This window comes from Oreochromis aureus, linkage group 22, assembly GCF_013358895.1.
Source record: "Oreochromis aureus strain Israel breed Guangdong linkage group 22, ZZ_aureus, whole genome shotgun sequence".
Classification (NCBI taxonomy): Eukaryota; Metazoa; Chordata; class Actinopteri; order Cichliformes; family Cichlidae; genus Oreochromis; species Oreochromis aureus.
Window position 1 is genome coordinate 33,814,599 of NC_052962.1, and position 14,640 is coordinate 33,829,238.

At 39.9% G+C, this 14,640-nt stretch overlaps 1 protein-coding gene across 2 annotated transcripts in view; it reads left to right on the top strand.

Moving 5' to 3' along the window:
- cnot3b (CCR4-NOT transcription complex, subunit 3b) overlaps positions 1-14,640 on the top strand; it is a 44,860-nt gene that overhangs the window by 18,441 nt on the left and 11,779 nt on the right. For both annotated transcript variants that reach the window (XM_031729219.2, XM_039605740.1), the window contains 7 exons: positions 2,815-2,943; positions 4,558-4,653; positions 8,934-9,062; positions 9,387-9,477; positions 10,188-10,321; positions 12,631-12,687; positions 13,634-14,585. In XM_031729219.2, the coding sequence (XP_031585079.1) occupies positions 2,815-2,943; positions 4,558-4,653; positions 8,934-9,062; positions 9,387-9,477; positions 10,188-10,321; positions 12,631-12,687; positions 13,634-14,585 (1,588 nt within the window). The remainder of the gene's footprint in view (positions 1-2,814; positions 2,944-4,557; positions 4,654-8,933; positions 9,063-9,386; positions 9,478-10,187; positions 10,322-12,630; positions 12,688-13,633; positions 14,586-14,640) is intronic.

A 14,640-nucleotide genomic window follows, 5' to 3' on the forward strand; every position in this document is an offset into this window, starting at 1 on the left:
TAAAAGTTGTGTAAGGTTAGTGGTTTTTATGGAGCCATTTACCTGCAATTATCCACTAATATTTGGTCCCAGTAATACTTACAAGTAGGAGCTAATGAAAAAAACAGTGCATGTTTTTAATTAATGTTGATCTTGATATTTTTACCCGTTTACATTTTTGGGGGTGGATTAAAGAAAACAGTTAATTGTTTTCAGTTATTTTTACTTTTTTATATTTTTCCAGCTCTGTCAGTAAATTTGTATCCTTCTATAAGATGGATGGAGAAGAAATGACCACTTCCTATAACCTAATCACAGATATCAGTCTTTAGTGAGAAACATGCTGAATAATGCTGCTTGAAGTTCTCATTGAGGACAAATCAGCGCATGCCACAATCTACACCAGCTCTTTAGAAATGGATCTTTTGGGTCCTGTAAGTCACAAGATGGTCTCTATAGATCAGGCTTGTGGTGTATCCCTGTCAGATTGGGATCAGCGAGTTTGTAATTGACTTTGATCAGTTTTTGCATCTTCCTGCTGGAGGAAGCTGCTGCTGTCACGGGGTGCTTAAAACTTGTGTCTTTAAAAAAAAAAAAGGGACAATGTCCAGAAAGAGAATTCCCCGAGGCTGAGTCCTAACAGAGTATCCGTTTATTGTTTGCAGTACAGTGGCTGTAACTGAAGAAGATAAGGAAAGTTTTGCCAGATAGCAGATCGCCTGTTAGTTTGTGGAAATGGAAAGTTGCAAATGGTTTGAGTTTAATGATTTTAGTTTTTTTTCATTAGTCATTGCCTTCAAGTGTTTACAATGCCAGCTGAGCTTGAGGTTTCTTTTTCTTTTCTTTTTTCTGTCTTATATTTCTGTTTAAAATAGTTTTGAAAAGGTCTTAAATGTACCTTTTTTATAGCTGTATACCTTCAAATGCACACAGACGGTGCCGCCTTTAGAAGCTCAACAACAAACAGAAATGGTGTGAATGTGTTGCCAAAATAATTCCCTAGATTACTGGCTCAGATTAAAGAGCTGCGCCCATTTTCATCTGCTCGGCTATCTAACACCTGTCCTCCAGGCCTCGGAGCCACGTGAGCCTTTGATGAGGGCTTTGAGATGGACTGAATGTGAGCCACCTGCCTGCACAATGAGGGACCTCTGCAACTCAGCAGAGATCCCTTTGAGGCGTTCTTCGAGTTTTCCTGCGGTTTTGTTGGTTGACCTGAAATTACAGTCCTGCAGGAAGCGGAGGGAGCTTGTTAGAAACATGTTGCCTCAACAGCAAAAGATCATTCACAACCTACCGGGTGTTTACACAGAAATGTGACCAAGATGAACTTGCAGTTTAGAGCCTTGAATGCAGGGTTGGTGTTGAAACCGCTGCAGGCAGAGAAGAGACTTTAACAACATTCAGTCACAGACAATATGTCCTATTTATGAGCCTCTGAGAGGCGTTCAAGAGCTCTTTGAGTTCAAGAACTACATTTATTAAAGCGACACTTTTGATGGTGTTCAGGTTATTTAAGAAATCAGTGGAATAAATGAAATTTTCTGCAGTTCTACACACTCAGTGGTCACTTTATTAGGCACAACTGTAATGCCATTTTTTTTTTTTTTTTTTTTTTTTTAGGTGGTGTTCACTGTTGTGGTGATCTGGTGAACTGGGCTGCTTTATAATGACAGGTGTTTCAAATATTATGAACCCTGCATTTTTATAGAGGATTACTCTAAACCCTGAAAAAGGGTTCAACAAATTATAAGAACAAACCTTTGGTTTATATTAGGGGTGTCGATATATGAGTAGCAACAATAATTCACATTTACAAATGAAATATTCATGTCTAGTTCAAATGATCATGTATTTAAACTGGTTTAAAGTTCCAGAGCTCCATTTATTTCCATTTGTTCAGGCACAGTGTCCATATGAAGTTGTGAAATGAAACAAAAGAGAACCACATTACTCCACGTGCATAAATCTATCCACAGGTTGTCTCATCTCTGTAGTGTGGCACAGTCAGTGTTTTCCTCTAATAGTCAGCACCTGTCACCGCTCTGCTTCACATGTTTTATCTGCACTCATTTAAGCAGCATATATATAAAGAAGCGCCATCGGGTGGCTGGAGATGTAAACGCAAACAAAGATATTTAAAAACGGCCAAGTAGCAGCGGCGTAATGGTTAAAGACTCACTGTGCAGTTTATCAGAGCTCGACAGCTTATCTACACATTTTATGGATGATTGTAATAAGGTGACAGTGCTGAACTAACGTTTCTATCACAGCAGCAGCTTCTTGCTTCTAGGATAAACCCTCTAAGGTAGACTCAGTTACTCGCCCAGGTGCAGCATTTAAGCTCCTCAGTGAGTCTGTTTTGTTTTGCCCTGCATCTGGACTTGCAGGCGTTTCTTTAGCTCATGGCTGGTCTGACTGAGTCACTGCAGTTTTGTGCTCTATATTAGCTGCATGACATTTTGTATACAGACTGAGTGCTGAATGCATCAGTGCCATTTCATATCTGTTTAGTCACCTCATTTTCGTAAATGATTTGCCTGAGTTAACCTTAACTTAAAACACAAAAGATAAACAAAATTAGGGCCGAAGGTTAACTCGACTCCACATTTATGTGATAATATGATGGCTTGGCAGATTTTTGTATTGTTCTAAATGTCTTAAATCTGAATTCTTAGGATTTTATTTTCTGCATTTAAACCATTTTTATGATAATCAAGTAAAATCTAACTGAAGTTGGAGGAATGTTTAACTAAAGGGGCACAATTAGATCATTATGTCCCCAAAAACTGAAGTTTATCAGCTTCTTATTTCTGTTTCTTTGTTTGCTTGCAGCAAATGGAGCGATTCAAGATAGTGGAAAGAGAAACCAAGACGAAAGCATACTCTAAAGAAGGGCTTGGTCTGGCACAGAAGGTGGACCCAGCCCAGAGGGAGAAGGAGGAGGTCGGCACGTGGCTAACGGTGAGCTTCATAATCACATGTTGTCGTACGAAAGACGGGAAATGGTTCGTTTGTGACAGGAAGAGTAGTATTTCTTCCAGATTAGTGTCATCTAAATGCCGTCAAGCGTCACATTAATTTGTGTAGAGAAGTACTTTCTAATCCTGTAAGTCTAATCACCCATTTAATTTAACCACTGCTGTGAAGCAGAACCGGCGAGTCGAATCACGCCGTGGTGAAATCTGTTTTTATTCTCAAAAGCAGAAACTAATTTGAGTCAGAAGCTCAGTTCATGTGTCACAGGTCGGCTCTCTCATGAGGAAGTTTTCTGCTTGAATTGTTTTTAATTTTCTTTTGCAATGAAACCTGGAACTGAAAGTGAGATTAGGTGGAACTAAAACCAAAATTAAAACAAAACGCCGTCTCGGCTTTCGACGAAAACAGACTCCCATTTACCGACAGCCATTTCTAAACATGACCGTACTTGTTTGGCGCTCTATAAAATGTGTCGTCATTCTGATCATCAGAGTAAAAATGCTGATTTTGAGCAGAGCTGTTAAAACAGTGAATCACATAGTTGATTAATAATTTATCGTATTTGTCAGGATGAAAATGTAAAAATTTGATGGGTGTGTGTTTGTTTTTTAAATCAACTCTTTGGCATTTATTGGGTCAACAAATGATGAACTTGTTTATTTATTTATTCATTCATCTTAAACTTAATGGTGGTTTCCCCAAGTCTCAGAATGGTGGGACTAAACATGTATGTATATTAGCCCATCTATAATAAAGGCAGTGAATCAGTGTTGCCTTTCTTTTATTTTATTTTTTTTTATATTTTTTTTTACCCCTCAGCTGTCAAACACTGTTGGGGGTATTGTTGTCACCCTGCCGGGTGGGCGGGCAGTGTGGACACAAGTTTGTAAATGTGGTAACTCAAGAACGAGATGCAGGAGTTTGAAATTGAGACCGTAGGTAGATCTACTAGGAGGCTGAGGAAAAAGACGGTGTCCACCAGTGTGTGTTGGTTTTTTGTCTTTGTTTTGTGTTCACAGAAATCTCTTTTTAAATTGTTTCTGTGCATTTTATGAACAAAAATATCTATTTTGATTGAATAAATGAAATATAATTGAATAAACATGGTTAATTTAATTTTAGTACATGCTTGGGAAATCCTTCAGCTCTGGCTGTGGCTCATTTTCAGGTGTGGCTGCCAAAAAATTCCTCCATTATGGAAAAACTTGTGCTGCACGACACATTTTGTAGACTAAACACTGAATGACTTCCTGGTTTTGTTTTGCCTTTTGTAATCTTAACAGCAGAATGAGGCTTTTTAGTTTAATACTTGGTGTTTTTTACATGTTAAGCCTGAGTGCATTTTTTTTTTAAACTTATCCAAACCTACTTAATAAGCGAGCGAAAGTCAGTCACATTTTTCCACTATTAAAAAGCCGATAATTCCAAACGCCAAAGAGTTGATTTTTAATGTCATGCAAGGTTTACAATGGCAGCAAATATTTAAAGATTTTAGAGATGAATTACTTAAAGAGCCTATCTAGTTAAAGGTCTAATAACCAGCTGAGTTTCGTCACATCTCTGCCATGTTGTTAACTTTTAATGTCTTTTCTTGCTCAGAATACGATAGACACTCTGAACATGCAGGTGGACCAGTTTGAGAGCGAAGTGGAGTCTCTCTCAGTCCAGACGAGAAAAAAGAAAGGAGACAAGGAGGTCAGTGTGTGCTCTCATCTCTGATTCATTCATTATTTTCTTCTCTACTCGCCTCTGTCGAGGTTCTTTTTCTCTCAGCCCTCTCCCTCGTCTGTTTACAGCTGACACAGATCGCTCGGTCAGCCGGCCTTAGCCTTGCAGCCTTTCTCTCTCCTCTTTTATCTCCCTCTCTGCTACAGAGGTCAGATAGTGTGTCCTCCATTCATCTTCTGTCTCTGTCCAGACAAGGGCAACTCTCCTGGCTTTCGTTTAAAGTCCTCTTCAGGGATCTCATTTATAGAGAAACCTCTGGATGACACAGTGCAGATATTGAAAAAAGCATGAAAACTTTGAGATTCCACGTTTGAGTTTATCGCTCATGCTGAAGAAAATACTTTTGTTATGTCACAGAAAGTGTTTGCAGCCGACTTTGTTAGCCTCACATTTAGTTGTGAGCATGAATTTTTCGCCGTGGACGTTTCATAAATGAGACCCAGAGGAGTTTATTTTTATCTGTATCTTGTGCGGTTAGTTTAGCTGGCCAAAAGCGTAGGACCGTCTCTCTCTGCAGAGATCTTCAGAGTTAGTGTTGCACTGTATTGCTGCTGTAAGATTCTGGTTTTCAGATCAAAAAGTTTAAGCCTTAAAGTTTCTTTTGGTATAAAAATCTTCACACAGGGTCTCTTACTGTTGTGCTTTGTACTTTGATTTTTAAATGTTCAAGATGCAAGAAGGATGAATAAAAAAAAAAAAAAAAACTACAAAGTGTGTGCAGCGATAAAGAGGGGTTCGTTAAATCTTACGTTTATAGGCCACAAAGTTGACCCCTATTAGGACATGTTGCGCTGGCCACTTTAATAGGGCCTTGCTAATACTGAACTGGACCTTCTTTTGCCTTCAGAACTGCCCTAATTCTTCATGGCATAGATTCAAATATTCACTGCGTCACACAGTTGCTGCAGGTTTGTTGGCTGCAGATCCCCGATATAAATCTGCCGTTCCACCACATCCCAGAAGGGAGCTCCATTGGATTGAGATCTGGTGATTGGAGGCCATCTGAGGACAGTGACATGTTCAGAAAATCAGTTTGAGATGATTTGAACTCTGTGAAATGGCGTGTTATCCTGCTGGAAGAGGCCATTGGGAGACTGGCACGCTGTAGTCGTAAAGGAATCGACACAGTCAGCAGCAATACACTGACTTTAGTGTTTAAACCATTTAACACTACAAAGTGTGCCAAGAAAACAGCCCCCCGCCATTGCACCACCATCATGAACTGTTGACACAACGCAGAATGGATCTGTGCTTTCATGTCGTTTACGCCAAACTCTGACCCTTACTGTCCAAATATTCCAGCAGGAATTGGTGAATTGGTGAATTCAGAGATCCTCTACTGCATACCTTGGTTGTAACAAGTGGTTATTTGAGTTTCCGTTAACTTCCTGTCACCTTGAAGCAGTGTCCTCTGACCTCTGGTGTCAATGAGGCATTTTCAAACCATTATCTGTAAATAGTCATGTGGGTAAATCCCGGCAGAGCAGCGTCTTCTGAAATATTCAGACCAGCCGTTTGCCACCAACATCCATGCTACATCAAAAGTCACTTAAATCACCTCTCTTCCCCATTCTGATGCTTACTTTGCACTTCAGCAGGTCATCTTGACCTTGTTTACATGTCTAAAGGCATTGAGTTGTTGCCATGTGATTGGCTGATTAGATATGAACCCGTGTACCTACAAATTGGCCAGTGAATGTTTATTTATTTATATATGTATATTTAATTCTCAGGTAAAGATAAATTCCCAATAAAAAGATTTAGTGGCTGAGAAGAATCAACCAGTGAGAACATCTGTGGACAAACATGTGTCAACCTATACGTCTGTGGATGGCCACTTAACAGCAGCGTATAACACAGAATACAGAAAACCGTGGCCATGTCCAGCTAGTAATAAGGCACAATAGTAGGCAGCTTCTTGAGGTATAAAGAGCAGATTCAAATTTCATTTTGGACAAAGTGTTTTCTTTGTAATATTTTATTTATTATAAGTCAAAATCTGGAGAAGGACAACTTATGTTTAAACCAGATAGTCTTTAATTTTGTTCTTGACACATTTCTTAAAGGCAGTGGCCTGAATATCCCCGTTTAGTCATTACAGAAGATTTAAATTTCCACCCTAGACTCATCCTGCTAGTGTGACGACAGTATGCACATAAAGCCAAATTCAAAAACTGACTCTGCAGTTTTTCATAACCTTAATTGGTTTCCATGCCAGGTTAAAACTCCAAATTTGATTTCTAGGCCTCGAGTTTCCCACATGATCTATAATAATACCTAAATACTATTGGCAATAAAGACAGTTTTAGTTTGAACTGCCTGAGCATTTCATCTTACCAAGTTATCACATAAGATTTCTAAGTTGAGTTAAACTGGTCTGAACATCAGAGGCACGCTGCAGGAATCAGACTGCAGGATTTGGACCCCTGAAAGGGAAGAGCAATAGAAGCCAGAGATCTGCATTTTTTTTCTTTTTCTTTTTTTTTAAATCATCCTTGTTTCTTCATCATTCTGGGTTTAAGTGTTTTGGCAGTATGTGCTCAAGCAGCAGGCTCAGAAACATTTCAGGCTACTCTGCACAAAGAGGAAGTACCGGCAGTATAAATATTTCTTATTGTTCTTTTTGGATGAAAGAAGCTCATGACTAAAATTTTAACATGTTTTTTATTTTATAATTTACAGGATACCTCTGGTGATGTTTTTTTCCTCTCTCACTGTGAGGGTGTTGTGTTCTTCCAGCTCTTTTGTTGTCCAGAAACTATTAACAACACGAGTGCTCCGATACACACTGCTGCATTAACATCAGACACACACACACACACACACACACACACACACACACACACACACACTCTTTATTTTGTTCTGCTGCCCCAAATACTTACTAGAGCACCAAATGTGTTTCAATCTGCAATTGAAAATAGTCTGTAACAAATGCACTTTTTCCCCTGTTTGAGTAACATTTGCTGCAGACTGCTGTAGCTGGACAGAAGGATTCATACAAAACTCACAACTTATTTTTGTTTTTTTTATTTTGTAGATTACCATTACAATACGTTATATTTTGACTCTTTATTGGGATCCGCAGCAACAAAAAAAATTAATAAAAAAAAATTCTCTTCTAATGTTAGAGCCAAATAAACTTGTATAGGGGGGACCAGGCTTGGACCATTTCTTAATTATACTTGTGGTCTGCATGCTCATCATGGACATGAATGTCATGGAGTAGTTTTGGATTTTCCCCTTCTGAGTATTGCTCAATGCAGTAAGTGCTGTCAAACAAATCCTTCATATGTTTGAGCCTGTGTGGATTAGAGAAACATGAACTTGTGCAGCCGATTGTTTTTAAACTCATTAAAGATGTGTGCTGCACCATGATTCCACCCTGGAACAGTGCAAAGATCATTAAATTCATACTTCTAAGTACATGTAAACTTCTGACCACAACTGTAGCTGTGGCACAGGAGGCCAAAAAGTTCAGGTGTATGTTGGAGGCTTGTTCATGCTCCTGACATGTTCTGGTGCAGCATTTATATGCACTAAGGTGAAACATTAACATGCCACACTTGGCTGCCTGCACCAGCAGCCACACCAAACATTTCCATAAGAGTCCTAACCGCCTGTTTTAACAGCTGCTGTGTTGTTATAATCACATCAGCCCAGCTTGCTCGTGCACTCTTTTATTCCTCAGAGGTATCTGGGTGTGTTAGTTTTATCTGAACTTACCTCTGGACAAAAACACAATACATGGCTGAGAGCTTCAGAATATGTATGAGGCTTTAGAAATATTAAATATTGAAGTAAGAGGTGCAGTTATGCGTGAGCTAGCCTATATGATGCATTAAGCCATAAAGTGCACATGTAGCAGCACGTTACGCTCGCACAGCCTTATAGCTGTCAAATGCTCCGACTCCTGTATGCTTTTTATTGTTTTGATTTTTAAATATGCAACATGATTTTTTTTTTTTTTTCCCCTGACTTTTTTTTTTTTTTTTTTTTTTTTTCAAAATGGTACATATACATTTGGACTTTTTTTTTTCTTTTAGTCCAACATTAAATAAATTATGTAGAATTTGCATGCTCTAACATGTTAAGAGATTTTCATAACAAAGAGATGATGATTGTTTGGACTTCAGTAAATTAAAAAGCAGTTTGATTGTGGGTCTGTGTTGCCTCCCTTACATTACTTACATTGCTGTTTTGTTTTGTTTTTCTTCTTCTCCCCTCGCTTATTTCGGGTTGTACAGAAGCAGGACCGGATCGAGGAGCTGAAGAAATTCATTGAGAGGCATCGGTACCACATCCGGATGCTGGAGACGATATTGAGGATGCTGGACAACGACTCTGTGCAGGTGGAAGCCATCAGGAAGATCAAGGTCAGAGGCTTGAGTGATCGGTGTTTTCTGTCCTTTTCTCAGTTTTAAACATAAAATCAGCAACTTAATGTTTATACAAAGGCACAATTTATCTCTACAAGATCTTCTTCAGGTGTTACTTGCAGAAATAACTTATTCTAAGTCAGTGTGCCGAACTTTTCCTAAAAATTAGTTTTACAGTCTTTTTCTTTGATTTTCCATCAACTAAATGAAATGATATTTATACAAAAGTGTAAACCTTCAACAGATGAATTTATTATTTACTGCCAAATGAAAGATTAGTTTAAGAATACTTTCTTTCCCTTCTATCTGCACTTTCCTCAGGATGACGTAGAGTACTATATAGACTCGTCACAGGATCCCGACTTTGAGGAGAACGAATTCCTTTACGACGATCTGGATTTGGAGGACATTCGTAAGTAGAGAACGAACCGGGGTTCGGTTTCTGAATTCACACTTGTTATTTGCTCTTTACACGTAATGCTTGTGTAATTGCACATAATATCCTAAACGTAATATCCTCACCGTATCCCCAGCATCCTCCTCTGTCACACCAACCATGTTTCCATCTCTACATCCATGAATCTTCGGTGGTCTTTCTTTTCCTTCTGCCTGTCTGCTCCATATTTGGCATTCTTTTCTTCTTCCAGTAAATCCACCGTCTCTATTCTGCACATGTCCAAACTCATCATCTTTCTTTCTTTTATATTCTCATTTCTAGTCCTGGTCACTTCCAATGGAAAATCTTAACGTTTTTGACTATATCATATATACACCATATATTGATAAAAGGAAACTGTGACGTCTTCACTGAAATTATTGGAGGCTGAATTATTACTATTACTAATTATAATTATTATAATTATTATCATGATTATTATTATTGTTGTTAAAATCTAAGAACATACAGAGTATACAAAGAAATGTTTTTTTTTTTCTTGTTTTTTATAAATTACCATTTGGAGTGTTTTTGTCAGATTTGTAACTAAAATAGTCAAAACCACAGTTCTTTTTTTGCTTTTTGGGTTTTTTTTTGTGTACTCGGCTTTAAACATTCAAACCTACCAAAGTATTAAAGGCCTTTTGACTTTCACTGACCTCCCTCTCTGCCTCTGCTCTCTCCAGCTCAGTCGCTGGTCGCCACTTCACCGCCGGGGCACTCGCACTTGGAGGACGAGATCTTCCAGCAGTCCAGCAGCACACCCACCTCCACCACCTCATCTTCACCCATCCCCCCGTCGCCTGCTACTTGCACTACAGTAAGACAACTTTCCCCAAAGTTACTAAAGCTTCTGTTATGTGTGCGCTTTTGTCTGTGCAAGCTGTGCACAAATAAATAAAACACTGAGGGCTTTTTAAAGTCATTTAAAAAGGATTAAGAGTAATTTGGACCCACTTGTTGCTCACAATCATTCAAGCTTTTCTGCATATTATTTGCATTCTTGATGTTCCCGTCCCCAGTGATATGACAATTAAAATTACTTTAAAAATCCAAATTAATAAATTAACCTGCTGCTTTTCCACCAAAAATAATCATCCAGTTTTGTTAACTCATCACTGACTGCTGAACCTGTCACTAATGGTTCCATTGAAGTAATACTGGTAATCGAGGGAAATTAAGTCGATTGTTACACTCAAGTTGAGTCAATATCTAAAATATAAATGAAAGATAATTGCCTTTGTAGCTATTGTAGTGCCCTGCCATCTGCTCTCATTGTTCTGTTGCATTGCCTTTATATCATCTGTTCTTCCTATCCGCCCACACACAGTATGTAGTGAGAGCAGTTATTATAGGGCTCGTTTGTCTGAATAGAAGGCGTGGTATTGTTCCGCGCTGCTGATGAGAAGTTGCACCGTGGCATTAAAGGGAATGTAAAGGATGAGGAAGGTCTTCAGTAGGCTGCTCTGACTCGGCTGTGAACTTTAAAACGTCCAGAGAAGGTTTCTGGAAGTTGTTGAGAGTTTTAGTTCGACACAAACACAGACACACATGATAATAATGAGACGCAGTATTAGTTTTGGTGTTTGCTTTACTTTTGAGTTTGCAGAAAAAGTAAAATCTAAAAAAACTTGTAACAAAATGGCAACATTGTTGAACAATCCTCACTGAGAGTCCCAAACTACAGGCAGCTGTTCTACGAAGCAGAATCTGGGAGTTTTAATGTTCCAGAGGTAGTTAATTTTATTAGCAGTCACTTAAGCTACAGAGCTAATCTGTTCCAGAGCAGATCATGTGCAAGATAAAAGATTAACACATGTATAACCACCCCCTACTCACCAATCAGTGCTCTGGAAAATTGCATCAACATTCATTTTAGAACTTGTTGAACTTGATGCACAGAGGGTATAAAGTTTTTACAAACTAAAAGGTTTTTGGGCTTTTTTGTTTTTGATATTTCCCTGAGTTGATACTGATCTCCAGTTTAAAAAAAAAAAAAAAAAAAAAAAAAAAAAAAAATGTAGATTCAAAGATGAAACTTTACACCTATTTTTCCCCTCAGTGGCTGCAAATTTTAAACAATTTTATTGATCTGTAAGCCTTATTATATAATCCTAAAATAGGGCACCTGTTGTACTTGCTGACTTTTTGCACATAGTCTGAGCCTCAGTTTGATTTTTTTCTTTCTCTCAAATATTAAATCTTTACTTGCCCTGTTAAACACTATCAGGGCTGCAGCTTATAAAATACAGCTTACATTGTCTTTATCATTGCTTAGACGTGTTTACAGTAGAGCTGTGATACTGATAAGTCTATTCACTTACATAGTCTGCCTCTTTTATGTTGTGCCTTTGAATTATTTTCCAGTATTATTGATCAAAGCACATAAAATATATACATTCATACAGTGATTTTTCTTCTTCCCATACATACACTTGCTCTGCTGCTTTGGCTGTAGCTGCTGTGTTGCTTTCAGCCTGTAGTATGTGTTCAGCTTGTTTTATTCTTGCATTGCGGTTTGTCTTTATAGGGTTACTCGCTCTGCTGCCAATTTTTAGAAAAACTGTGCCGCATTTTCCATGACACACCTTTGTGTTAACATGCACACAGGAATGGGAATGTGGCAGGATGCAGATTGCAGATAGTTGATAAAAACATGTCGGTCTGGGTTGATTCCGATGTACTAACATGTACACAGAGTGATGTTAATGTAAGTGCACGCTTCTTAAATTGAGGTTTACTTTGCATGTTTCTGCACACAGTGCAAAAAGCTGAAATGAAAGATGATCTTCGTTTTCCCAGACACACAAGCAGCATAAGAATTAAACAAGACTGAGAAGAAAACAATGTGCTAGTATAAAGTTGTTAATGGTAAATGAATATAAATGCAATTTAAATATAAAGTGCATTAATTACTTAACTGCCATGGACAACTATGGAGACTTTAACCAGAAGAATTAAAACATGAGACCCAAAAAGCTCTGCAAAGCTTAAATCTGCTACTGCCTGCTTCCCCCCCCCCCTTCTTCTTCATTCACTTCACACCCACATTTGCATTGGTGCGCATGAGGATGACAACCATGTTGTTTGTCTCTGTGGCCTTAATGCCATGTGTGTTTTTTTTTTCAGGAGAACTCAGAAGATGATAAGAAGAGGGGACGTTCGACAGACAGTGAAGTTAGTCAGGTTAGTGTGAAGAAACCTCTCCCAGTAAACAAGCAGGAGTGCTGAAAGCTCCAGGAACATCAGTACCTTCTGAAATTATCATAAAGTGCTGCAGTTATCAGTTAATTTTTGTTAAGTAAACGGAGAGTCAGATGAGTGTGAAACACAGAGTAGAGAGGTTTGCTACAACATAGCTGAAACTGTCAACATGGCAACAGCATTAATTATAGTATGTACTAATATGTTGCCTGTTTTTACTACTTGATGACTCTTTGGAGCTAGAGGTGGAACAACCACCTTCTTTGCTACTGCAAAGATTTCTATTCAGGATTCTTTGAGTCTCCTTACATGAAGTGTCTGGAGAGATTGCAGGTTTAAGCAATGTCCTGTAGGGGGAGAGCCCTCTGGTTGCAAAAAGACATCTAGTTGCACATGGTAAAAAAGCCTTCATGGCGATGGCAAAAACACTTGAGACTTGACAACAGGATTCGTCATAATGGCTACACCTTTTAAATACAGCCAGTGGTGACAGTTATATATAAATGTTGCACAGTCTCTGTCTTTGTTATCTCCTTCATCAATGACTAGCAGGTAAAACAAAGCACTATTCTTTTCCTGTTTAAAGTCCACAAATGAGCCTGAAATTTTCATGGAGATTTTTCCCTGAGATCCCCAAACAACATATCACAAACAACATACTTATCTCATCTGCTTTAAAATATGTTGTTGTGTGGGTCAGTCCCTCATGTTGAATTGAATCTTTGACTTTGGTTTATGCTTTGTCATCAGTGATAAATGAGCAGTGTTCATTGTACTGTAATTAAACAATGATGTGTTATGGGGCAAAAAAAATTGTTGTCCATCAGAGAACGGAGCAACAAGAGCAGTGCTTTGAAAAGTCATCGATTAAGACATCAGGTTAATTTTTAATTCATGTATTTTCTTTCTTTTTTTTTTTTTTTTTCAGTCGCCTGTGAAGAATGGAAATCCCTCCTCTTCGTTATCCTCTTCTTCCTCCTCCTCTGCTTCTTCTTCCGTCTCGGGACTGACCTCATCTTCAATGGTCTCTATGGTGACCATCGCTGGGGGAGGAAGCAGTAGCTCTGGGGGCAACAGTCATCACAGCAACTCAGCAGGTCACCTCTCCAACACTTCCGCTGGCAGCTACAGCAACGCCACCCAGCAGCCGCCGCACCCGTCAGCGCAGCAGCAACAGGCCAAAAACTCCGTTAGCTCCTCTTCCTCCTCCTCAGCTCCCATCTCCAACTCCAACACCTCCACCAACAGCCACCCTGCCTCACTGGCCGCCTCTCCACCCAATGCCAGCACACAGGAGCTCCGTGCTTCAAATTCACAGCCGCAGGCTCCATCAGGGTCCACGCCAACCTCCAATAGCCTGGGTCTTAGCCTGGGCCTCTCTTTGGGGAAAGCCATGCCGGGCGCCGTCACCACCAGCCCCATGTCCGGAGGCCTCGGTCTGTCGGGGATGCCGGCATCCCTGACGGGCACCATGGCGGGCCTTCTGTCCAGTAACACCCCTGCACCCTATGCTCAGGCGGTCGGCTCCAGCTTACCGGGCTCTTTGGGCGGAGTCAGCACAGCAACGACCAACAGCGCTGTAGGCTCCATCGGCAGTGGGAACATGACAGTCGGCGGGCCGACATCCTCGTCAGGAGGTCTGCTGGGTGCAGCGCCGGGTGCGGTTGGCTCTGGGATTCTGGGTTTGGGCTCTAGTCAGTCAGGGGTGCAGGGCTCATCCTTGGTGTCACCGAGCTCAGTGGGAGGTTTAGCTCCAGGTAGCGGAGTAGGAGTCATCGGGAGCAACGGAGGCAGCTCGGGATCAGCAGGGAGTGGAGTAGTAGGAGGAAACTCGCTCCCTGCCCGACCACCGAGCCGACAGAAGCAGAACGGTAGCACTAGTGAGTATCCGATGTCTGCGCTTTGACAGATCGACTGTTTTTCCAGCATCTTAAG